General features: G+C 45.6%; 1 protein-coding gene and 1 non-coding gene across 4 annotated transcripts in view; both read right to left on the bottom strand.

Annotated features, from left to right (window-relative positions):
- Positions 1-1,037: 1,037 nt before the first annotated feature.
- The window catches only part of cetp (cholesteryl ester transfer protein, plasma), a 72,029-nt gene continuing 47,984 nt past the window's right edge, over positions 1,038-25,082 (bottom strand). For 2 of the 3 annotated variants that reach the window (XM_072518411.1, XM_072518413.1), the window contains exons 7-16: positions 21,550-21,610; positions 19,111-19,202; positions 16,430-16,606; positions 14,410-14,460; positions 13,437-13,604; positions 7,074-7,141; positions 6,715-6,757; positions 4,629-4,698; positions 2,135-2,220; positions 1,038-2,041 (exon numbers count right to left, since the gene is read on the bottom strand). In XM_072518411.1, coding sequence (XP_072374512.1) covers positions 1,952-2,041; positions 2,135-2,220; positions 4,629-4,698; positions 6,715-6,757; positions 7,074-7,141; positions 13,437-13,604; positions 14,410-14,460; positions 16,430-16,606; positions 19,111-19,202; positions 21,550-21,610 — 906 coding nt within the window. In that variant the 3' untranslated portion in view covers positions 1,038-1,951. The remainder of the gene's footprint in view (positions 2,042-2,134; positions 2,221-4,628; positions 4,699-6,714; positions 6,758-7,073; positions 7,142-13,436; positions 13,605-14,409; positions 14,461-16,429; positions 16,607-19,110; positions 19,203-21,549; positions 21,611-25,082) is intronic. The other variant, XM_072518412.1, reaches the window with a different exon arrangement.
- Positions 6,844-7,035, bottom strand: LOC140384985 (U2 spliceosomal RNA). The gene has a single exon (XR_011933256.1). It is a non-coding gene; the product is annotated as a U2 spliceosomal RNA (small nuclear RNA).

Raw genomic sequence — 25,082 nt, forward strand, 5'->3', positions numbered from 1 at the left:
GGGGGGGGGGGGGGGGGGAGTGGGATTTTGTGCTGGGTTTATTTTGTTTTGTGTTGTAATGTTTTGTATATGTTAAAATGTTAAAAACGTGAATCAAAATTCTTTTAAAAGTATATAAGAAAAGAGAGCAGGAGTAGGCCACTGGCCCTTTGAAACTGCATCGCTATTCAATAAGATCATGTCTGATCATCTACCTTAACTCCACCTCGCCTATTCTCCCTCAATTCCTTAATATCCCTGGGGCGGGGAGGTGGTGGTATTGACATTAGACTCGTAATCCAGTGCAAATTGAAATCACTTTTAAAAATCTGGATTTAAAAGTCTAATGATGACCATGAAACCATTGTCAAAACCATCTGGTTCAATAATGTCCTTATGGGAAGGAAATCTGCCATCCATACTTGGTCTGGCCTACATTTGACTCCAGACTCAAAGCAATGTGGTTGACTCCTAACTCCTCTCAGAAATAGCCGGGCGAGTTACTCGGTTCATGGTCATTTGGGACGGGCAATAAACGTTGGCCCAGCCAGCGATGTCCTCATCCTGTAAATGAATTTTAAATCTCTAAAACCTTGGTCTTGAATGCCGAGTTCAAATCCAAGCCTGGCGGCCTGAGCACATTATGTAGGCTGACACTTGAGCACAATATGGGGGGGGTGCTGCGGTGTCAGAGGGGCTGCCTAATGGTGGAGATGCTAAACTGACCCCCCCCCAGTTGCCAGCTCAAGTGGATGTGAAGATCCCATGACACTAACTGCAGAAAGGCAAGGGAATTACACTGGTGGCCTGGTCAATATTTAACCCTCGACGAAGGTCACCAGAACAGATTATTTGGTCATTGCTCTTTCGAGGACTTTGGTGAGTCACATTTCATATATTCCAGCGAGTATACATTTAGCAAGTACTTAGTTGACTGTAAGACACTTTGGGGCATCCTGTTGTTGTATAAGACACTATACAAATGCAAATTCCTCCTTTACGTTGAGTAACACTATTCAAATCATTTCCCCTGTGTATAAAACCCTCCAGAAACCCAATTTTCACGTTATAATTAAGAGCTTTAATCATCCATACAACTTCCCCAAATGTTGTGAAATGTCGCACGGACACCTCGATGTGATGACAACATCTGATGGTCAGTGATGTTTTCATTGGTTCCATTTCAAATCAGACATTACATTTTGAAAACGAAACAACCGCTTACAATACTGCAACATACAGACAAGATTATAGATAATACTAGTCAAGGTAGGTCATCAGTGCATGGCAGCTCATTCAACAACAATTTGCATTTATATAGCTGAAATTCCAGCTCTACAGGAATCAACCTCCATGCTGAAAGGGCCTGCTGAAGCCCACTGTCCAGGTAATCATAATAGAATAGCAGGAATCATCAACTGGTAGGTTGTGAGGCAGGGGGTGTGGAAGTGGGGTATGTAAACTGGCCAAACAGAATCTAGGTGGATATTCCAGAAGAGGTTTCTTAAACACTGAATTTATGCCTTTCAAAGTCTTCACAGAAAATTAACCTCTCGCTCCCTCCCCCAGCACAACCACCCCCACCCCAAGTAAAATCTAAAATATTCTAAAATAATCAAAACGAAAATTGAAACGGTTGAAAATGGATCATCTCATTAGAGTAAGGAGCCATTAGGAGACTGAGCATTGTAGCATAGGAGAGGTTGACAAGATATCATGGATTAGAACTGAAAGGATGAAAGTAACATAAAAGATTAAACACGACTTTACAGTATGATTCGGAGCAATTAAATGCCCTCTATATAATAAATGCTATTCACAAACAGGTCGATACAACATGTCAGAGTAATAACAGTAAATCATTGATTTGGGAAATTCAGTTAAACATGTCTTCAGTACAAATCAAGACCTTTCTTTCAAGCTAATGCGAGCCCTCATTTCATTGGCTCCATATCCAACCAATCCTCTGGATTTATGACCTTGCCATCGGCGTGAGATTTTGGAGGAAATTCTCTAGTAACTGCCGTGGAAAGCTAAAGTCTGTTGCAATGGTCACATAACCCTGCAAGAAGAGACAAGAACAGAGAGATCCATCATACTGTTGGCCGCCCGTCATCAAAATGCTTTACAAAAGACATCTGTAATCATTCCCTACCTCATTTGTCTCCATCACAGAGTTGGTAACGTTAAAATAGTGCAGTCCCTTTTTATCAAGCAAGGATGTGATGTAAAATTCCACATCTAGTTATAGAAGAAAAAATGAGTTACGTTCATTTAAATTCAGCCTAGCCATGGACAAGATTAAACAGATAGTCAACACTCAAGGTGTATACAGTTAGTAAATCGTTATTCATGAAGAATGTCTTCTCAACATTGCCCCTCACCTGAGGTATGGTGACCCTCAGGTTAAATAACCACCAGTCAGCTCTCTCCTTCAAAGGGAAAAGCGGCCTATGGTCATCTGGACCATGACGACTTTAAGTGAATATTGTGTATTCAGACTGATGTTTTGGGTGCTCTGGATCCGTGGAACACATACAGGCCACCAACACTGAAAATAGTGCAACACTATTTTATAACGTTCGAAACTGTTGAACATACTTTCACTGTGGGTTAACACGATGTTAGATTAAACTAAAGACCTATGCCTGTCCTAACCAGTCTATGCATTCAGCACATGGTGAGGATCTGTGCTGTAAGCTGTACGCTCTGTCCTTGTCGGAGGCTACATCCCAAATGAGCGGGAACTCTGATGCCCCCTGTCTTTATAGTGAGCGTGCTCTAACTGGTGATTGGCTGCGGTGTTGTGTGTGTTGATTGGTCTTGCTGTGTGTGTGTCTGCACCATGATATACTGGTGTATATTATGACATAGACCACAGCTGAAGCTGAAGATTAATTAAAACTACAAATGCACTGCATCTGACCCACAAACTAAGCGGCGCCACCTCTGCTACCATTGAACAACAAAAGGCAGGCAGCCACATGGCCTCAACAAAGAAAAACATATTGCTGCCACATTCCTGTATATTGCCATGGACTAACAGACAGGATTTCAGGGAGGGCAGCTGTGTTGCCCTCCCTGAAGTTACGAGACCCGCAGCAATTATCCTTCACATTTGGTCTCTTGCTTCTCGGAATGATTCCCCATAACACGATAGAGCTGCTCCTAGACTGGTGATGAAAAAAAATGTAGAATGAACCTTCATGGTGCTATTTTGGTTGGTGCAATGGATTTAACCATAGAAGTCCTACAGTGCAGAAGGAGGCCATTCAGCCCATCAAGTCTGTGCCGACCCTCCGAGAGAGCACTCTACCCAGGCCCAGGCCCACACCTCCCGCACTATAACCTGTCCTAACTGCACATCACTGGGCAGTCAGGGGCAATTTTAGCATGGCCAATCCACCTAACCTGCATATCTTTGGACTGTGGGAGGAAACCGGAGTACCCAAAGGAAACCCACACAGACAGGGGGAGAAAGTGCAAACCCGACACAGTCACCCAAGGCCGGAATTCAACCCTTGTCCCTGGTGCTATGAGGCAGCAGTGCTAACCACTGTGCTACTGTGCTGTCCCACAAATCAAAATAAAGGTGTATTTGGAGGATGGATAGGAGAGAGTGGGAGGCAATTCACTCTCCAATTAGAGACTGTAAACAACACTCAACACTCACTTTCACACCTTTTGTTCTCTCTGGGGACTGCCATTAGCACATTGTTCCCTTGGTTTCTGTGGCTTTGACTCATCTTTCATTCTCTCACTCCACAGTATCAATATTTCCCGCTTTCTATGTATTTTAGCTTTGACAAAAGGTCATCTGAAGAATACATTAGGTATTATAATGATTCAATTCCAAGAGTCAAAGGGTTGGATTCTCCAATTTGCAGACTAAGTGCTGACGCTGGCGTGGGAACAGTGGCGTTTTACGCCAGAAAAAATGGCGCAACAGTTGCACCGATCCTCCGTCCGGTGGGGGGCTAGCAGCCGCGCCAAAATATGAAGTATTCTTCATATTTTTGTCTTACTTCCTCAAGATTCAGTGTCCGGTTGCACAGGTGCCAGTGCAATTTGGCGTCGGCCGCGCATGCGGACCCAACCTGCCAAAAACTGCCCACTGTAACCAACCTTGCCACCCCGGACCACCCCCCACCAGTCCCCTCAGCCCTCGCTGAAGCTCCCCCTGCCTGCGAACGGCTCCCTCCCCCTCCCCCCTCACCCCCCCCCCCCGACTGTGACGGTGGTGGACTCAGTCCGCAGCCGTCAAATGGGGTCCACATCGTCGGGAATTCGGCCCATCGGGGGCGGAGCATCAGTAAGGGGACTTCAGGTGAGGTCCTGAGGCCGTCCCATACGGCATGCGGCGTACTCCCCGAGTACGTCGTTTTTGAGGGGGCGGAGCATTGCAAAATCGTTGCCGCCCCCGATTTCGGCGCAAGCAGGGATTCTCCGGCCGATCGGCAAATGCAATTTCAGCATCGCCAACCGGAAAATCGCGCCCATATTCTCCTTAATCTGATGTTTGCTTACACAACATAAAACATAATTCACACTGGCACGAAATCACTATGCTTTACACCATAATCGAACCAGATCTACCCTGCAGTTCATATCTATCTGCTCAATCCCTGTTCCCCCACAGATATACTCACAAGAGATTATCTTTTCCAATCCTCCTATTGAGAAAAATGCCTCCAAATAATGTTCAACTTCATTCTGATCCTGAAATAACATATTTTCCACAGTCTGAAATATTCCCAAATACCACAGCTCATTCCTTAAATCGACGCAAGACAGTCAGAAGAGTGAACAACATTTAAGGCTCGGGCAAACCTTTTATTTGAACTTTGGACAAACTTTGGGCAGCACGGTAGCATAGTGGATAGCACAATTGCTTCACAGCTCCAGGGTCCCAGGTTCGATTCCGGCTTGGGTCACTGTCTGTGCGGAGTCTGCACATCCTCCCCGTGTGTGCGTGGGTTTCCTCCGGGTGCTCCGGTTTCCTCCCACAGTCCAAAGATGTGCAGGTTAGGTGGATTGGCCATGCTAAATTGCCCTTCGTGTCCAAAATTGCCCTTAGTGTTGGGTGGGGTTACTGGGTTATGGGGATAAGGTGGCGGTGTGGACCTTGGGTAGGGTGCTCTTTCCAAGAGCCGGTGCAGACCCGATGGGCCGAATGGCCTCCTTCTGCACTGTAAATTCTACATTCTACAAAATTAGCACGGGACATAGTAAGGGACTGGTTTATTCTCCATGTGAAGGAACAAAGCAAGTTGGACCACAAGTTGTGGAAATACTGTTGTTAGATCAGTGAGGCTATGGAATGGATGAGCTCCCCACTCTGAACTTTGCAAAACCAGTTGACTAAATTGTACGGTGCACGGTTTTAGATCCACAGTCTTATGGGTCTACAATGCAGCTGGTTCCCGAACTTGGAGCCTGTTGTGCTATGGACTTAGTCAGTGGAGAGAAATCTGGACATCTCCTCCCAATTGCAATCCTAATCCACAACTGGGTACCTGGTTCAGACAATCTGGCCTGAATTTTGAAAAATTCATTTACCGATGTAGGCGTCACTGGTTAGGCCAGCATTTATTGCCCATCCTTCGATGCCCTTCAAATGAAATGAAATGAAATGAAAATTGCTTATTGTCACGAGTAGGCTTCAAATGAAGTTACTGTGAAAAGTCCCTAGTCGCCACATTTCGGCGCCTGTTCGGGGAGGCTGGTACGGGAACCCATCACTTTCCCACAGATTCCCTGTGCCTCAGCTCATGCTTGTCTACTCATCACTATGGGCCCTCACCCCGTCTATGCCAATCTATGGCACTTCCATGACCAATCACCCAGGATACACTCTGTACAGAATCAATGAACTTTACAGTACCGATTGCATGTGAAAAAGGTTTAAAAGTCATTCATTCATTACCTTTGCAAAATAAAACTGCCTTTACTACAGCCCTATAAAAGTTTCAATCAAGCAGTCTATCTAATAGATGTTTAGGCTCTCAGCCAAGCCACATTTGCATTCTTGGCTGATAGCCCAGACATCCATTACCCTATTGAAACAGCTGCACCCAAGGGAAAACATGGCTTGATAAACAGTTCTTCCTCTTAAATCTATTTTGTCAATTGCACAATATTTATTTACACAAGATAAAGTGGTTTCAAGTGCTTGCAGTTTCTTTCTATTGATACTTTTGAGGTCTAGATGATTGGCATTTTCATAGGGCATAGTAAAAGTGTTTTTTTAAAGAAAAATATGAATGAATAACTGTTTAAAGCTTTTCAACAAAGGCCATAATTACTAAAGGGTTCATTGACTCTGAGAGTGTGTACTCAGTGAATAGGCATGGAAGTGCCATAGGTTAGTATGGAGGGCATGAGGGAGAATTGGGGGGGGGGGTGAGTGGGGGGCTCATAGGTTGGGATGGAGAGCATGAGGGAGAATTGAGGGTGAGTGGGGGGAGGACATTGGTTGGCATCGAGAGCATGGGTATTACCTTTTGAACTTACTTTTGTTCCCTCATGCAGACTATGGTTCACACCTCAAAAGGTGCCATGAACCATGAGTCACTGAAAAGCTGACTCATCTCGAGGAAAACTGTGAGGGAAGGGGAAGTCCAGGAGAAACCTATACCTACAATGGAGAGGTCAGTTTGGAAGTTAATGTCCAATTTTTAACTTGCTGAAACAACTTAAGCTTTCCAAAATTGTAAAAAGTTTGTGTGTACTAACCAGAGCGATCACAGGATTACTCCTTACAACTTTAATGACCCAACTGTGGAGAGACACAGTTTGAAAGGTTAACAAATCTCAGTAATAACATGCAGTGTTCCAAATCATTGTTTTTTTGTTTTTTTTAATGACTTTTTCTGAGTTACCAAGCCAGGGCTCAGAGTGTGGTCAGGGGTGAACCCCTAATCCAGCTCCTTGCCTGCTCCAAAAACCAATTCAAATTCAAATTGAATCCAATTCATGGTCCCCACAAGAGAGACATACCTGATCTGAGCCAAAAGGCTACTACACTTGATCTTAGCCAAAAGGCCGAGAAGCGATATTCCAAATAATTGTTGAGTAGCAAACAAGGGACTTACACATTAGAAGAGGGCCGCAGACAGATTTTCCTCTCTGCATAAGATGCGTGGACAATAGTTTCAGAATCCTAAATGTAAGGAGAGGAAGTTGTTAGCAACGATCACTCAGTTAGCCTTTAAATTAGAATCACATGAGACAAGTCTTTACTCCTGTCAATCACATTCTCTCCACTATCACCAAACCTTGTACACTCAGGGCCAGGGAAAGAAACCATGGGCTCTGATGCTTCTCTTGTTTCTGGGTCCTTTATTTCAGTTTCAGTCTGGTACACTTTGTAACCACAACATTATCAGACATGGGAATCAATTTTGTAGTTCACATTATGCAGCCAGCTCTGCTTCTTTAAACCTGGCCTATGCAAATTATGGATAGCAACATCCAAAAGACTTGAACCTCAAAAGCACTGCAAACAACCATCCCATGTACAAATGCAAATACCTTGAACAACAGTAGGATACTCTATTGACACATGGTTCCTGGTTTAATTCCAAATTTTAAAATGGCAAAACCCTCCAGTAAATTGGCATCGACCAATTTACCTGCGATAATGTGCTATTTCTATCCGTGTATGTATGTATTTTTTTAAAGTATTTTTATTCAACAAATTTTCAACAGTTTTACAATTCACAACAACCCCACAAAACCCTCCAAAAGCCCACCCTAACGCCCCCTCAATAGTCAACAGTAACCAACTCCCGAAGGTGCATGATAAACAAACCCCTACAATTGTAGAACCTCTCCTTCGTCCCCTTTGAGCAAATTTCACCTTTTCCAGGATCAAAACTCCAGAAGCTGGCCTCCACCCTACCAAGACCCATCTACGAGTGTTCAGCGAGTCAAAGGCTAAAACATTTTCCCCCGCACCCGCCTGCAACTCCAGCCAGTCCGACACCTCGAAAATGGTTTCTAGGGGACCGGGCTCCATGTCCATATGTAAAACCCCCGAAATGGTGCCCTCCAAAACCTTTCCAGCTTTAGGCAGGACCAAAACGTATGAACGTGGTTCAGAGGATCCCTCCTACATCACTCACAGATACACCCCTTCGAACAGCCAGCTCTTCCTAGACTTTGTGAGGTGCGCACTGTACACTACCTACAGCTCCATCAACCCCAGCCTCTTGTATAATATGTAATCTTTTATTGTCAAAAGTAGGCTTACATTAACACTGAAATGAAGTTACTGTGAAAAAACCCCAGTCGCCACATTCCAGCATCTGTTCGGGTACACTGAGGGAGAATGTCCAATTCACCTAATAGCACGTCATTCGGGACTTATGGGAGGAAACCGGAGCACCCGGACAAAACACACGCAATCACAGGGAGAACGTGCAGATTCCGCACAGAAAAGCCAGGAATTGAACCTGGGACCCTGGCGCTGTGAAGCCATAGTGCTAACCACTACGCTACCGTGCTGCCCAGCCTTGCGCACAGTCGACCTACACAGCACCTCGCACCACAGACCCTCCTCCAGCACCAGCCCCAACTCTTCCTCCCACTTCGACTTAACCCCCTCCATGGACACCCCATCCTCCTCCAAGATCCTTCCGTAAATCACAGAGACAACACCCCTCTCCAAACCCCCCGCTGACAGCACCGACTCCAGCAATGAAGAGTCGGGGGCTATTGGGAAAGTCGGCAAGACCTTCCTGGCAAAGTCTCGCACCTGCATATACCTGAAATCTTTGCCCCGCGCCAGCCCAAACGTCTTGCCCAACTCCTCCAAACTCGCAAATCGCCCTCCCAGAAACAGATCCTTCATTTCCTTAATCCTCCTCTCTTCCCATCCCTGGAACCTTGCATCCATCCTCCCCGACACGACCAATGATTCCCCCTGATCGGAATCCCCCCTGACTGAGCTCCCAACCTAAAGTGCTGCCTAAACTGTCTCCAGATCTTCAACGTGACCACCATTGGACTTCCATGGGGCCATCGGAGGGACGCAGTTACCAGCGCCCACAACCCCAACCACCCACAAGAGCCCACCTCCATCCTCACCCGAACCTTCTCTGCACTTGTCGCCCAATAATAATACATCACGTTTGGGAGTCTTGTCCCGCACCCGAACTATCTCCCTCGCTGTGACCTCCCTACGGAGCTGACCTGCCAATATACACCCTGCCTTCTCCCCGTATTCATAAACAGCCCCCCTCACCCTTCTTAACAGATGCATCGCTTTCCCTGTGGACAATAGGTCAAACCTCGCCTGCAACTCCTTCCTCTTTGCCAGGAGGCCTTGGTCCGGGTCCCCCCGTACATCCCATCCACCTCCAAAATCTCTTCTATCAACCATTGGTGTTCTTCCCTCTCCTCCCTATCCACCTCAGCCTTAAACAAGATCACTTCCCCCTCACCACCGACGTGAGACCTCCCCCGGGCAATTACACCCCACATCCTCCTCAATCACCTTCTCTATCTTGTCACAGAGGCTCTGATCCGCTAATAACCCCACATCAATTGTCCACCCCGGCCTCTGGGTTGCCTCCTTTCCAATACCATGTCGATCCAATGCAGAGCATGATCCAAGATCACAATTGCCGAGCACTCTGACCTCTTAAACTTCAGCCAACTGCACCTTTCCCACCACAAAAAAGTCAATCCTCAAAAACACCTTGTGCACCAGGGAGAAAAATGAATATTCCCAATCCACCCCATCTAACACCCCAGCTATCCCAGGCCTCGCTTTTGCTGCAGCCGCTACTCCTCCTACCCTCCCCGGCCTGCTCTGCCATCTTGACTCCTGTAATTCTTTAGAGGCCTGGACCTGCACTGGAGGGTGGAAACGAGGCCAAAGGCAGACTGCATCACCCAGAATGCACCCTGACTGTCAAACCAAATGGCTGTACAGACTTGGGCTCTCATTCCCGGACATTATCTGGCACTCTGCTCCACCGCACATTGAGGCATGAGGTGGCCACTTGAGAGAAGGGCGATTCTGCCGTTAACGGCAAAGGCAGAAGCCACAAGTTGAGCCCAGGCCCCCTGAAGGCACAGGCCTCAGTGTTTTGCACGTTGTGCAATCCCTCTCCCAGATCCTGCCTGTACCATTGACAAGCAGATGGAGCTACACTGCCATGCGCTTTCGCCACTCAGGGGAAGATATAGGGGGCTGGTTTAGCACAGGGTTAAATCGCTGGCTTTGAAAGCAGACTACTCATAGGGGCTGGTTTAGCACACTGAGCTAAATCGCTGGCTTTTAAAGCAGACCAAGGCAGGCCAACAGCACGGTTCAATTCCCATACCAGCCTCCCCGAACAGGCGCCGGAATGTGGCGACTAGGGGCTTTTCAAAGTAACTTCATTTGAAGCCTACTTGTGACAATAAGTGATTTTCATTTCATTTTCATTTTTCATTTCATTTCATATAGGTCATAGTGTTAAACATCAGAATCATATACTGGATGACTCACCAACCCAGAATCATCCATTGAAGATACTTCAGTGAGATAGGAATAGACAAATGGGTCATGTGTTCTACAGAGCGTGATGTTGTCTTGTGGAGAATTGTTCTCCTGATCTTGATCATCACAATAGAATAAGGGTGCTCAAATACTGACTCAGTAAAAATCTTCATACAAGTATCACATGCAAAAATCAACTAGGAATGGAAATGTGAAACCTGCAAGACCTGCAAACACTAATCCCAGGGTGTTTTTGCTCGTGAACTTTGCCATTTTGCATCTCTGCCTTATGCTTTATGTAAATATCCCACTGTATTTGCATGCTGTGGTCAGGAGTGTGAAGTACAACAATACTATATTGATTAAAATGAGAGCTCCTGGGACAAGGGAACTGCCCCGCACATTCTCATAAGTGCAAACTTTCCAAAAGGCATCAAATATTGTGTGACAGAGGAGACTGCTTTCACAGTAAAATGTACCTCCATACATTTAAGCTGAAAATTAATAGTTTCAGTAACTTAACATTATGGTGGTAAGGGTCTGTGACTTTCTTGATTCCAGACATTGATCTGAAGGCAGCAGAAATGGAAAACCTCAGTATTAGGAATAACGGTTGCTGACACTGGAGCATGTCAGAACCCCAAGACTACCAACGAGCATTAGCTGCCCTCCAGCTTTGACACTGACAACTGCTGGAGTCAGGTTACAGCAGAGGGTCACAAAATTAAAACCTGCTTTGCAGATACACACAACAGGATGTCCATTGTCTGACAGTGGCAGAAGATGAGGAGTAAATGGTTAACTGTGTAAAACAAGAGATTAACTTCTCGGAAAAAAGACAGAATATTGTTGGGTAGATGTCATCCGTGGATGGTATCACAAACATGGCTGTGGCCTGCAAATACTGGGTGTGGACACTTGGTAATTACCTCCTCTTGATAATTTATTGTGTACATGCTAACTCTATGGTACAATTCCAATTTCAATTGCTCAGTAGAATTAAAGTACATTCCATTTGCGTTTTTGACTAAAATTTGAACTGAATTTCTCAGCCACATTCAGAATCTCTGAAATGACAGGACAGTCATAGAATGCTTTAGCCAGAAATAAGACATTCACCCCATCCAGTCTCTATCATTAGTGTGCCTCCATTTAAGACATCTAATGTAATCCCACCATTCTGGCTACTCCCGGTACCATTCAACATTCTTTTGTTGGAGAAACTACCTGGTTAACTTTGAAAAAAAAGAGGGCTGGAAACTTCCAGCCTCATGAAACAGTTGGGGAGGAAGACCTAAATCAGGTGCTGCTATGCCAGGCAGAAGGAGAAGACTGTTTTGGGGTTAATCACTAAATGGAGTGCTGTGGAAGATAGAACCCCTGTTCAAAAGAACAGTGCTTGTTATGCAGAGTTAAAGATCAAGGAGTTAGGGTGGCACGATGGCGCAGTGGTTAGCATTGCTGCCTCATGGCGCCGAGCACGGGTTCGACCCTGGCCCCGGGTCACTGTCCGTGTGGAGTTTGCACATTCTCCCCATGTCTGCATGGGTCTCACCCCCACAACCCAAAGATGTGCAATAGGGGGGGGGGGGATTGACCACACTAAATTGTCCCTTAATTGGTAAAAATTAATTGGGTACTCTAAAAAAACATTTAAAATTATGAAGATCAAGGAGTTATCAATGGGTGCTTTGCTGCTAGAGGTCCATTAAAGTATGCTCAGGAGATCGAGTGACAGTGACACTGTTCAAAAGGACACTGGAACATTCACCCTGGGAGGGGCAGGTAAAAGAGAACCTGTTGAATCACTGGGAGATGTTTGGGAGCTTTAAATACAAAAGCTACATTATCTGTTAAGAATGTGTAGTAATATACAAATGTGGTGTGTTGTTTCATGTTGTCGTCAGAAGTTGGAAAGGAATATTTTTTCTGTAGTGTAGTGTTTAGTCAAAGTTTTTTTTATTTTGTTACAGTAAAGGTCCTAAAATATCAAATCTTATTGTGTGATTTCTTTGCATGGGTCACTGGGAAATTCATATCTCTTTTTTCTTTAGAGGAATCGGAACAAACTTCTCAAGTATCTCCTCACGCCTGTAATTGATAAATTCTCCAAACATTCTACTGAGTCTACATTGCACCTCCTCAGAATGTGTTTGTATCCTTCTGATAGTGGAGGGTCCAAAACATTCCATCTGAGGCATAATTAGGATCTTCTACATTAACCCCCTTGTTTTTGTGTTAAATAGATCTGGATACAAAACCACTAATTTCATTTCCTATTTCATTTTCCAATGTACCATTAATAGAGAAAGAAGGAATTGCATTATATCTTTCACAGCCTCAGAGCTTACCAAACCGCTGTCTAACCAGTGGACTATTTTTGAATTGCTGTCATTGTAATGCAGGATTGGCTATCATAGCTACACATTAAAGGTCTCTCCACTTTCTGACCCTACTTAAACCTTACCATTTAAAGCAGATTTTCTTATCCCCATTACTTCCACAATCTATTCAGTCACATTTTTCTACAGTAAACTACATTTGACATTTGTCTACCCTGCTAGCCTGGTTTTGTCTTCCTACTTTGTAATAATAATAATCTTTATTAGTGTCACAAATAGGCTTACATTGACACTGCAATGAAGTTGCTGTGAAAATCCCCCAGTTGCCACACTCCGGAGCCTGTTCAGGTACACAGAGGGAGAATTCAGAATGTCCAATTCACCTAACAGCACATCTTTAGGACTTGTGAGAGGAAACCGGAGCACCCAGAGGAAAGCCAAGCAGACATGGGGAGAACATGCAGACTCCGCACAGATAGTGACCCGAGCCGGGAATTAAACCCGAGTCCCTGGCGCTGTGGAGCAACAGTGCTAACCACTGTGCTACTGTGCTGCCCCCATTATCCCTCCCAATTTGTTGCACTAATAAATGTTGTTTCCGGGGTATCATCAAAGCTACTAACCATTTCCAAATAGAGTGCTGTGTCTGTATTGTTACTGCTAGACAACACATTAACCTCCATAGCTATAGATGCCTGCATAACGGTGCCTAGAGGCTTGAAGAGAATGACAGGTGGTCGAAGAGGTTCAAGTTTCATCATCAGATCATGCATAGGAATGCCAGGAATCATCTGTAAAATAGCACAGAAAATATTTTGAAAGTAGGGTGACGGTCTTGCTCCTCTTACTCATTGGGCAAATCAGTTGAATTCATCAAGGCTGAACTTAAAAAAAGGTACAGTAAGAAGTCTTCCAACATCAGGTTAAAGTCCAACACTGTGATGATTCACCTGATGAAGGAGCTGCCCTCCGAAAGCTAGTGATTCCAAACAACCCTGTTGGACTTTAACCTGGTGTTGTAAGACTTCTTGCTGTCCAGTCCAACGCCGGCATCTCCACGTCATGGCTTAAAAAAAGGTATCTGTCACACAATGTATTGCACAGACATGGAAAAATATGCAAGTTTACATGAGCGCGTGCAACTGCAAGCAAGAGTCTGCACACCACCTGGGGGTAATCGAGCAAAGTCTGTCTGATTTTCATTCCATTCCAATAAAATAGACTGAAGATCAAGCTGTGATCCTGATCTCCAGATAGTGAATGTGAAAATCACCCTTCATCAGATCACTTGTACTGTTGGTATCAGAGGCAATAAAGATGTCTGTATCCATGCTGGTCAAGCCCGCCAACTGAAACAAGTTTCAGGGAGTTTAGTAATAAGTTGAAATTTACAAAGCAGTTGTCATCCTCATTAAAATTGGGAGCAATTTTCTTTTTCCTTTTCTTCACAAATGTCCAATGAAGACACATTGTGTGTCAGTGACACAAGATCGCCATGTGGAAATGAACAGGCAGTTCCACAGACTCTTCCTCCAAAGTGTTGATTAAATGTTTTGTCCACACAGCCCATTATTAAAGATTGAAATGAAGACACACCTGTTGTAAAATGTTCGGCTGCTTTTCAGATTCTCTGTCTCCAAACAGTTTCTGTAATGGTAAAGAAATCAGCCAAGGTGAATACTGCTTTATGCTTTCACCTACCTTCCTGACCTCTCCTGGCCCAGAGGAAGCACCTCGTCCTCAGGCAGTTTCGCAAGCCAGTGGACACCTTTTGAAATTTCACCCAAGTTATTTTTTTATTTGTTTATGGGACATGGGCCTCAGGCTGTGCTAGTATTGCCCATCCCCAATTGCCCTTGAGGGGGCAGTAAAGAGTCAACCACATTGTTGTGGGTCTGGAATCACATTAAGACAGACCTGGTAAGGAAGTCAGATTTCCTGCCCTAAATGATATTAGCAAACCAGGGGCGGCATTCTCCGACCCCCCGCCGGGTCGGAGAATCGCCGGGGGCTGGCGTGAATCCCGCCCCCGCCGGTTGCCGAAGTTTCCGGCACCAGAGATTCGGTGGGGGCGGGAATCGGGCCGCGCCGGTTGGCGGGCCCTCCCGCTCGATTTTCCGGCCCGCCGATAAATTGCCTGTCCCGCCGACGTAAATTAAATCACCTACCTTAACAGCGGGACAAGGCGGCGTGGGTGGGCTCCGGGGTCCTGGGGGGGGGGGGGGGGGGGGGCGCGGGGCAATCTGGCCCCGGGGGGTGCCCCCACGGTGGCCTGGCCCGCGATCGGGGCCCACCGATCCGCGGGCGGGCCTGTGCCGTGGGGGCACTCTTTCCCTTCCGCCTCCGCTACGGTCTCCACCATGGCGGAGGCGGAAGAGACTCTCCCCACTGCGCATGCGTGGGAAACTCAGCAGCCGCTAACGCTCCCGCGCATGCGCCGCCCCGAAATGGTTTCATGGTCATCATTAGACTTTAATTTCAGATTTTGATTGAATTCAAATTTTACCATCTGCAGTGGTGATATTCGAACCCAGGTCCCCAGAGCATTACTCTGGGTCTCTGGTTTACTAGTCCAGCGACAATACCACTATGCCACCACCTCCCCTCGAGTGACCACTCGACATCTTCACAGCAAGAGCCATCATGCCATTTGGCCATGAGGGCCAAGATAGTGGAACCGAAGGACAGCAATTAGGGTTTGTGACCCAAGCAGATTTCCCTTCTGACTTATTCAGATATAATAAAACCAATCTGTTCCCTGCTGCCACAGCTCTGACAGAAAACAGAACACAACCATTTTGGGATTATTTCAGGAAGTACTTCTTCACACAAAAAGATAGTGAACATCTTGAATTCATGTCCCAGAAAGCAGCCAAGGCTGGAGGCCAATTGAAATTTCAAAACTGAGATTGACAGAATAATGTAGGGAAGGGGATTAAGGGTCATGGATTTAAGGGTGATAAATTAAGTTGAAATACTGTGCAGACCTAATCTAACTGAATAGCAGAACATGCTGCGGGTACAGAATCGCTTTCTCTTGCCCCTTTGTTCTTACGAGATCAGACACTTGGGTACATATTATGGATCTGAAATGAGAGTCCCCTCCCTGCCCAATATGCAGTGCCATTCAAAATGGCCTGTTGATATAGAACATAGAACATAGAAAAATACAGCACAGAACAGGCCCTTAGGCCCATGATGTTGTGCCAAACTTTTGTCCTAGATTAAGAACAAATTAATCTACACCCCATCATTTTACTGTAATCCATGTACCTATCCAATAGCCGCTTGAAGGTCCCTAATGTTTCCGACTCAACTACTTCCACAGGCAGTGCATTCCATGGCCCCACTACTCTCTGGGTAAAGAACCTACCTCTTACATCCCCCCTATGTCTTCCACCATTCACCTTAAATTTATGTCCCCTTGTAATGGTTTGTTCCATCCGGGGAAAAAGTCTCTGACTGTCGATCTATTCCCCTGATCATCTTATAAACCTCTATCAAGTCGCCCCTCATCCTTCTCCGTTCTAATGAGAAAAGGCCAAGGGAGCTCATTATTAATGCTTTCAAATAAAGAGCTGCATTTGAAATGGTCCTGTAAAAGTCTGGAACTCACCTTCAAATCACCATCTGTGAGCTTCAAAGTCAGGCGATCGTCCTTGTATGCTGCAAAAAGGAGAGAGTTGATCACTGGCTCCGAGACCCAGAGATTAAACATTCTGGTCTCCACTCTCTCAACTGGGATGGCGCTGGGCTTCTGTGTAACTGAAGAGTTCTTGTAGGAAACACTACCCTGTGAGACACAACAAAGGTCTGCAGTAAGAAGAGGATATCCATGATTCACAAACACCAACACAGGAAGCAGTTAGAGAGCCCGACATTTTGGGATGCAGCATACGGGTAATTTAAGACGAACCAGCTGAGGTCACTCTTGAAGGCCTAGCCTTCTCAACGTTGCCCCTCGCCTGAGATGTGATCCTCAGGTGAAATCACTGCCAGTCAGTTTGCCCCCTCAAAGGGGAAAGCAGTCTTTGGTCATCAGGGACTATGGCAACTTTGCTTTAATTTAACTTAACGTGTGGTAAGTGTAATACGTTTGGGACTAAAACAGTGACTTTGGATCCATGGTTCCCAAATGTTCTCCAGCACTGGGGTTTTCCTCATGTCATTTCTGGATCTGCTGTTGACTTAACGATAGAGATCAATTGCTTTAATTAGTCAACAACAAACAGGATGGCAGAAGGCAAATTAGATCGACCATGGTCCATTTTCACCTAGTAATCAATATGAAGTGATTCAGGGGAGCTGCATATTCACTTAATTCCAGTTGTTTTATTGATAGTGTCAATTATTGCACTGACTCGTGGGGGAGGAGAGGGATGGCGGGGGAGGGGAATAAGATAAGAATCAACAGCACAGTCAGACAATACAGAGAAAGAAGGTTTCTCTACCCTCTTGTGCAACATAGGACAATAAATAATAAAAATAATAATAATATGATAATAATCACTTATCGTCACAAGTAGGCTTTAATGAAGTTACTGTGAAAAGCCGCTAGTCATCACATTCCGGCGCCTGTTCGGGAAGGCAGGTATGGGAATTGAACCCATGCTGCTGCCTTGTTCTGCATTACAAGCCAGCTGTTTAGCCCACTGTGCTAATATGAATAAGATTAATAACCGTCACTTTACCTCTAGTAACTCAGCTTCTGCTCATAGATCATCATAGAATTTACAGTGCAGAAGAAGGCCTCGCCTCAGGTTTAGTACCTTGAGGTTGGATAAGAAGTTAGTCCGAGGGACGAGAAGCTCTTCTTAAATAGAGATGTTAAAAGTATGTACTATGGCTACTAGGCATTCACTCAGAGAGGCAGAACTTCGTACGTACTCCATTTAGTGGTTAAGGATTGTAGCGGTTATTATTCCAATAATCAGGCTCTAATATAAATGTCTGTGATTACCCAAGGCAGGATCCCTTTTAGACCAGGCTGCAGCCCCACCTGTTCAGGGATTACCCAAGACCGGATCCCTGTCAAAACAAGCCCGAGCCCCATTTGTCCATAGATTACCCAAGGCAGGATCCCTTTCAAACCAGGACCTAGCCCCATCCATCCATGGATTCCCCAAGGCGGGATTTCCTTTCAGACCCGGGTCTAGCCCATTCCATCCAGGAATTACCCAAGGCGGGATTTCTTTCAGACCCGGACCCAACCCCATCCATCCAGGGATTATCCAAGGCGGGATTTTTTCAGACCAGGCTCCAGCCTCATTTTGCATTGATTGTCCAAGACGGGATCACTTTCAGATATGGTTTGTTTAACTCTCGGCAACCTTAACAGAGAGTTTAAAGAAAGAATTTTCAGTATTAAAGAAAAAGTGTGTGCTGCCTTTGGATAAAGTCCAGCGTGACATTTTAAAGCAACAGTAGTGAAAGTATTCAGTGATGCAACACTGTATCATTCAATTACATTATCAATCGGAACGGTTCCGCTGTATCTATATTAACTTTGGATCCAGTCACTCACACATTCTATTTACTTATTTATGTGCCCCCTTCCCACCATTCCTCAACAGTCAACCTGGCCTCCAACTGCTCCAACCTGGTTTTCTTAACTGACCACAAAAAGAGACACTGGATAGTCCTTGATCTCTCTCTTCTCTGCTCAGAGTGTCTCATCCCCTAATTGCCCTTCCCTCTCCATGGCTCCCAGCCTCCATTCAGTGCCTCCGACGTGTGACCCAAGCCGGGTAACTCATCCCACCCCCTTCGGCAATATGTAAATGAGCAGTTCCCTTACCACACCCCCTGTGGTGCACTTGTGTCTTTACATAATGCGGCACATAGGGTGGCACGGTAGCACAGTGGTTAGCACTGTTGCTTCACAGCGCAGGGTCCCAGGTTCGATTCCCGGCTTGGGTCACTGTCTTTGCCGAATCTGCCAGTTCTCCCCGTGTCTGCATGGGTTTCCTCCGGGTGCTCCGGTTTCCTCCCACAAGTCCCAAAAGACGTGCTGTTAGGTAATCTGCACATTCTGAATTCTCCCTCTGTGTACCCGAAAAGGCGCCGGAATGTGGAGACTAGGGGCTTTTCACGGTAACTTCATCAGTATCATTGTCAGCCTACTTGTGACAATAAATATTATTATTATGTCAGGTTCGAACTAGTAATAGTAAGACCACAGAGTAAAGGTTTTCAATGGGGTTCAGTACAGATCAAATCAAAATAGAAGGTGCTGGATTTTCACTACATTATTCAAAGGCTGCAGTGGATTTTCATGTTGGTGCTTTGCACAATTACCTCGTGCCATGATTCAATGTATCTTGAAGTAATTAGTGGGTCAGCGGTTAATTCGACACTTGTGGCAATCTCTCCATCCTGTATGAACAGTGCTGTGTGTATGAAGAGAGAGGTGCTTATTACAAAGGAGCCACATTGCAAAAAGTACATTCAGCACAGCTTCAAATTAGGTGGCCTGGCAACTGGTTCTGCAGGACTGGAAGATCCAAGTTCAATCCTGACTGACATTTCTACGTGAACTTTCCCTCAGGGAGAAACAAATTGTCGAACTTCCAACACATCTATGCAGGCGAATAAGCTTCACCTTCAAAGCAATCCTTGCCTCAGAGTCAGCAGGTTACAACTTCAAACCGCACAATGGGTTTGACCAAAACTATCCAGATTGGTGCTTCAGAGGGGGCTCTGAATTGTCAGGGGCACAGTCATTTGGATGGGACATTAAACCACAGCCCTGCCTTGCCTGCATAAGTGGACCTGACACGATTCAGAGAGCTGCAAGACGTTCCCTCCTGTCCAATATTTCTCCCTCAACCAACACCATCACGTATGGATTAGACACTGCATTTGGGCCTAGATAACAAGAGTAACTGCTCTTCAGAAAGAAATCCTTTGGTTACGAAATAATTTGAGGTGTCTTGCGGAGGAACCCTTTTTAGACCAAGATCTTCCTTTCATAGAAAGAGAGAGAAAGAAATAATAGTGGCCAGTGCTTTTCCGTCCTTTATTAAAGATCAGTCATGATCGTGTTGAATAGCGGAGCAGGCCTAGAGAGGTTAAATTGCCTACTCCTGCTCCTGGGTTTTGTGTTCTTGGCGTGGATCCTCCATTGCCTGATGCTGGTATTGGGATTCCCGAACGTGCGAAAAATAGTGGGTTGCCCGAAAAACAGATTTGCTAGCAGCAGCCTGCTACCCATCCCGCGCCAGCAGGAATATATAAATCAACGTTAAGCATGCATATACATACAATGAACGGGCTTAAGGCCGGAGTCTCCCCCTCTCCCCTCTCCCCTCCGCCCACACACCGTGATGCTCCGGCCCCTTCATCGAGAACTCCATCGGGCAGCTTTGGTGTGAATTTGGGCCGACGCAGCCCTGTCACAGTGGAGCACAAGGGGGGGGGGGTCAAGGGGCTCAGGACACTGATGAAGTGCTCATCTGCCGCTGCCAGGCTGCAGAGGGGGCGTCCTCCTAGGGTCCTGGGTGTTGCCCCACCCCCCAGCCCTCCCATGAGACGTCCTCATTAGACCCCCCATAAGTCATCCCCATCAATCAGCCCTGACTGAAAGCTGGAGCAGTCCAGGTAGTACAGTGAAGAATTACTGCATCTTCACTTTCTCTTTCCTAACATCTGTTCTATAAGTCTTTAAAGCAACAGCTGTTACAAGTGTCAGAGGCTTTCTGGAAAGCCAAGTACATTGAAAAGGCTTCAAATCCCCTGATAGCCTTTGAAATGCAAAATCTTCCATTTCATTTCACATAGCAATACATTGTATGAGTCAATGGTTGACAGTATTATTGGTCCAGACACAGTTGTTTGGTGGATTGTTTGTTTATCTTTCCCTTCACACTTGAATGTATCTCCATTACCCTGCTTTGATGCTAATCACAATGTTTATACTCTTGCTGCGATTGGCAGCTTCTCACCACAGCAAAAGAAGCTGAGTGGTTTCACTTCAGCAGATGTTAGGAAAGAGGGAGTGAAAATGCAGTGATTTTTCACTGGACTGCCTGGACTGCTCTTCAGCGGTGGCTGATGGGCGTCTGAATGGGGTGACTAATGAAGGTGACCATGGGAGTTTCTGATGGGGGCTCTGATGGGGGTGGGGGGGGGGGGGGCGCAGTTTGATGGGGTGGTCTGATGGGGGTGACTAATGGGGGTGTCTAATGAGGGGGTCAGGTCACCTTCATGCATGTGTGCTGTGTTGGGGTGACCTGTTATTCCCATGGCGGCGGGAGGGGGGAGTGAAGGATGCCTCTCCTTGTCAGCGGGGTGGTGGGGTGGGGTACTGTTGTGGGAGTTGGGGGGGGGCGGGGGGGAGTACTGCCGCCGGACCTTAGGATTGGGCCGCCTGCTCAAAATGGTGGCCTGATTCTAGGATTCTGATGGAATCTGCCGAGTTCTCCACTGTGTATGATTTGCACGGTTAAGCAGTGAGATTCGCACCTGGGCCCCCCTCCCAGCACCGGTGGAGACCGGTCCCGATTCTCCTTTGGTAGGAGCACGGATTCCAGAATGGAAAATCCCAGCTCTTTTGTTCAATTGTACACAAATCTCTCATCTGTTGTGCTGCCAGCAGGCTGGGATTGTCAATATCTGTGAAGACCTGGAAGGCCAGGTTGTCTAATCGTCTGATCATAGAAATGGTTTAGAAAATATGGATTGATGACAATCTCTAGAAAGCCCTGTATCACTATTTAAAAAAACATTATCTCTTACCTGCTTGATACAGAGTGAAGTCTGCCAGTAGATTTGCCACCTTACGAATTTCTGTACAGATCTTAAAAAGATAAAAATAAAGATTAGAGGGAATGTTGGGAACATGCTGTTACAGGTTGATTTTCATGAACCAGACAATCCCTGTGGAGGTGGAAACTGAAAATTTACCCTATTGGTTTTACTTTGCGTGTAAGGGCAGCATGAAGTGGAGAGAATCAAATGGGGGTAAGAATTAGTCAAAATTAAAATTCTTCAGTTTAAAAAGAATCTGCCATTTCCACAAGGAGCAACAACTCTACTTTTGGTTCTTTACATTCCAGAAAAGAGGCCTGTTATATTTTGTCTGATGCAGAGAGTGCCTCTCTCCCATCAAGACTGGTGTCTGTAAACAGAGAGTGACTCCTTTATTCAGGACTAGTGTCCATAGACAGAGAGTGACTCCTTCCATCAGGTCCGGTGTCTATAAACAGAGAGTGACTCCTTTAATCAGGACTAATGTCCATAGACAGAGAGTGGCTCCTTCCATCAGGCCAAGTATCTATAGAGAGAGTGGCTCCATCTGTCAGGACTGGTATCTATAAACAGAGAGTGACTCCTTAAATCAGGCCTGTGTCTATAAACAGAGAGTGACTCCTGAAATCAAGCCTGGTGTCTATAAACAGAGAGAGACTCCTTAAATCAGGCCTGGTGTCTATAAACAGAGAGTGACTCCTGAAATCAGGCCTGGTGTCTATATGCAGAGAGTGACTCCTTAAATCAGGCCTGGTGTTATAAACAGAGAGTGACTCCTTAAATCAGGCCTGGTGTCTTTAAACAGAGAGTGACTCCTTAAATCAGGCCTGGTATCTGTAGGCACAGAGTGACTCCTTAAATCAGACCTGGTGTTTTTAAACACAGAGTGGCTCCTTCAATCAGGCCTGGTGTCTTTAAACACAGAGTGGCTCCTTAAATCGGGCCTGGTGTCTATAAACAGAGAGTGACTCCTTAAATCAGGCCTTGCGTCTATAAACAGAGAGTAACTCCTTAAATCAGGCCTGGTGTCTGTAGGCTGAGAGTGACTCCTTAAATCAGTTCTTGTGTCTATAAACAGAGTGACTCCTTAAATCAGGCCTGGTGCCTTTAAACACAGAGTAGCTCCTTATGTCAGGCCTGGTGTCTATAAACAGAGAGTGACTCCTTAAATCAGGCCTGGTGTCTGTAGGCTGAGAGTGACTCCTTAAATCAGGATTGGTGTCTATAAACACAACAATTCTTTCAGTCAGGTTTGGTGTCCATAGACAAAGAGTGATTCCTTAAATCAGGCCTGTTATCTATAAACAGAGAGTGACTCTTAAATCAGGCCTGGTGTCTGCAGGCAGTGAGTGACTCCTTAAATCAGGCCTCGTGTCTATAAACAGAGTGACTCCTTAAATCAGACATGGTGACATTAAACAGAGAGTGGCTCCTTAAATCAGGCCTGGTGTCTATAAACAGAAAGTAATTTCTTAACCAGTCCTGGTGTCATTAAACAGAGAGTGACTCCTTATATCAGGCCTGGTGTCTATGAACAGAGAGTGACTCCTTAAATCAGGCCTGGTATCTGTAGGCAGAGAGTGACTACTTAAATCAGACCTGGTGTTTTTAAACACAGAGTGGCTCCTTCAATCAGGCCTGGTGTCTTTAAACACAGAGTGGCTCCTTAAATCGGGCCTGGTGTCTATAAACAGAGAGTAACTCCTTAAATCAGGCCTGGTGTCTGTAGGCTGAGAGTGACTCCTTAAATCAGTTCTTGTGTCTATAAACAGAGTGTGACTCCTTATATCAGGCCTGGTGTCTATGAACAGAGAGTGACTCCTTAAATCAGGCCTGGTATCTGTAGGCAGAGAGTGACTACTTAAATCAGACCTGGTGTTTTTAAACACAGAGTGGCTCCTTCAATCAGGCCTGGTGTCTTTAAACACAGAGTGGCTCCTTAAATCGGGCCTGGTGTCTATAAACAGAGAGTAACTCCTTAAATCAGGCCTGGTGTCTGTAGGCTGAGAGTGACTCCTTAAATCAGTTCTTGTGTCTATAAACAGAGTGACTCCTTAAATCAGGCCTGGTGTCTTTAAACACAGAGTGGCTCCTTAAATCGGGCCTGGTGTCTATAAACAGAGAGTGACTCCTTAAATCAGGCCTTGCGTCTATAAACAGAGAGTAACTCCTTAAATCAGGCCTGGTGTCTGTAGGCTGAGAGTGACTCCTTAAATCAGTTCTTGTGTCTATAAACAGAGTGACTCCTTAAATCAGGCCTGGTGTCTTTAAACACAGAGTAGCTCCTTATGTCAGGCATGGTGTCTATAAACTGAGAGTGACTCCTTAAATCAGGCCTGCTCTCTATAAACAGAGAGTGACTCCATAAATCAGGCCTGGTGTCTGTAGGCTGAGAGTGACTCCTTAAATCAGTTCTTGTGTCTATAAACAGAGTGACTCCTTAAATCAGGCCTGGTGTCTTTAAACACAGAGTGACTCCTTAAATTGGGCCTGGTGTCTATAAACAGAGAGTGACTCCTTAAATCAGGCCTTGCGTCTATAAACAGAGAGTAACTCCTTAAATCAGGCCTGGTGTCTGTAGGCTGAGAGTGACTCCTTAAATCAGTTCTTGTGTCTATAAACAGAGTGACTCCTTAAATCAGGCCTGGTGCCTTTAAACACAGAGTAGCTCCTTATGTCAAGCATGGTGTCTATAAACTGAGAGTGACTCCTTAAATCAGGCCTGGTATCTGTAGGCAGAGAGTGACTCCTTAAATCAGTTCTTGTGTCTATAAACAGAGTGACTCCTTAAATCAGGCCTGGTGTCTTTAAACACAGAGTGGCTCCTTAAATCGGGCCTGGTGTCTATAAACAGAGAGTGACTCCTTAAATCAGGCCTTGCGTCTATAAACAGAGAGTAACTCCTTAAATCAGGCCTGGTGTCTGTAGGCTGAGAGTGACTCCTTAAATCAGTTCTTGTGTCTATAAACAGAGTGACTCCTTATGTCAGGCCTGGTGTCTATAAACAGAGAGTGACTCCTTAAATCAGGCCTGGTGTCTGTAACCTGAGAGTAGCTCCTTATATCAGGCCTGGTGTCTATAAACAGAGATTGACTCCTTAAATGAGGTATCGTGTCTATAAACAGAGAGTGACTCCATAAATCAGGCCTGGTGTCTGTAGGCTGAGAGTGACTCCTTAAATCAGGATTGGTGTCTATAAACGCAACAATTCTTTCAGTCAGGTTTGGTGTCCATAGACAAAGAGTGATTCCTTAAATCAGGCCTGTTATCTATAAACAGAGAGTGACTCTTAAATCAGGCCTGGTGTCTGCAGGCAGTGAGTGACTCCTTAAATCAGGCCTCGTGTCTATAAACAGAGTGACTCCTTAAATCAGACATGGTGACATTAAACAGAGAGTGGCTCCTTAAATCAGGCCTGGTGTCTATAAACAGAAAGTAATTTCTTAACCAGTCCTGGTGTCATTAAACAGAGAGTGACTCCTTATATCAGGCCTGGTGTCTATGAACAGAGAGTGACTCCT

Source organism: Scyliorhinus torazame, chromosome 10 (assembly GCF_047496885.1).
Source record: "Scyliorhinus torazame isolate Kashiwa2021f chromosome 10, sScyTor2.1, whole genome shotgun sequence".
NCBI lineage: Eukaryota > Metazoa > Chordata > Chondrichthyes > Carcharhiniformes > Scyliorhinidae > Scyliorhinus > Scyliorhinus torazame.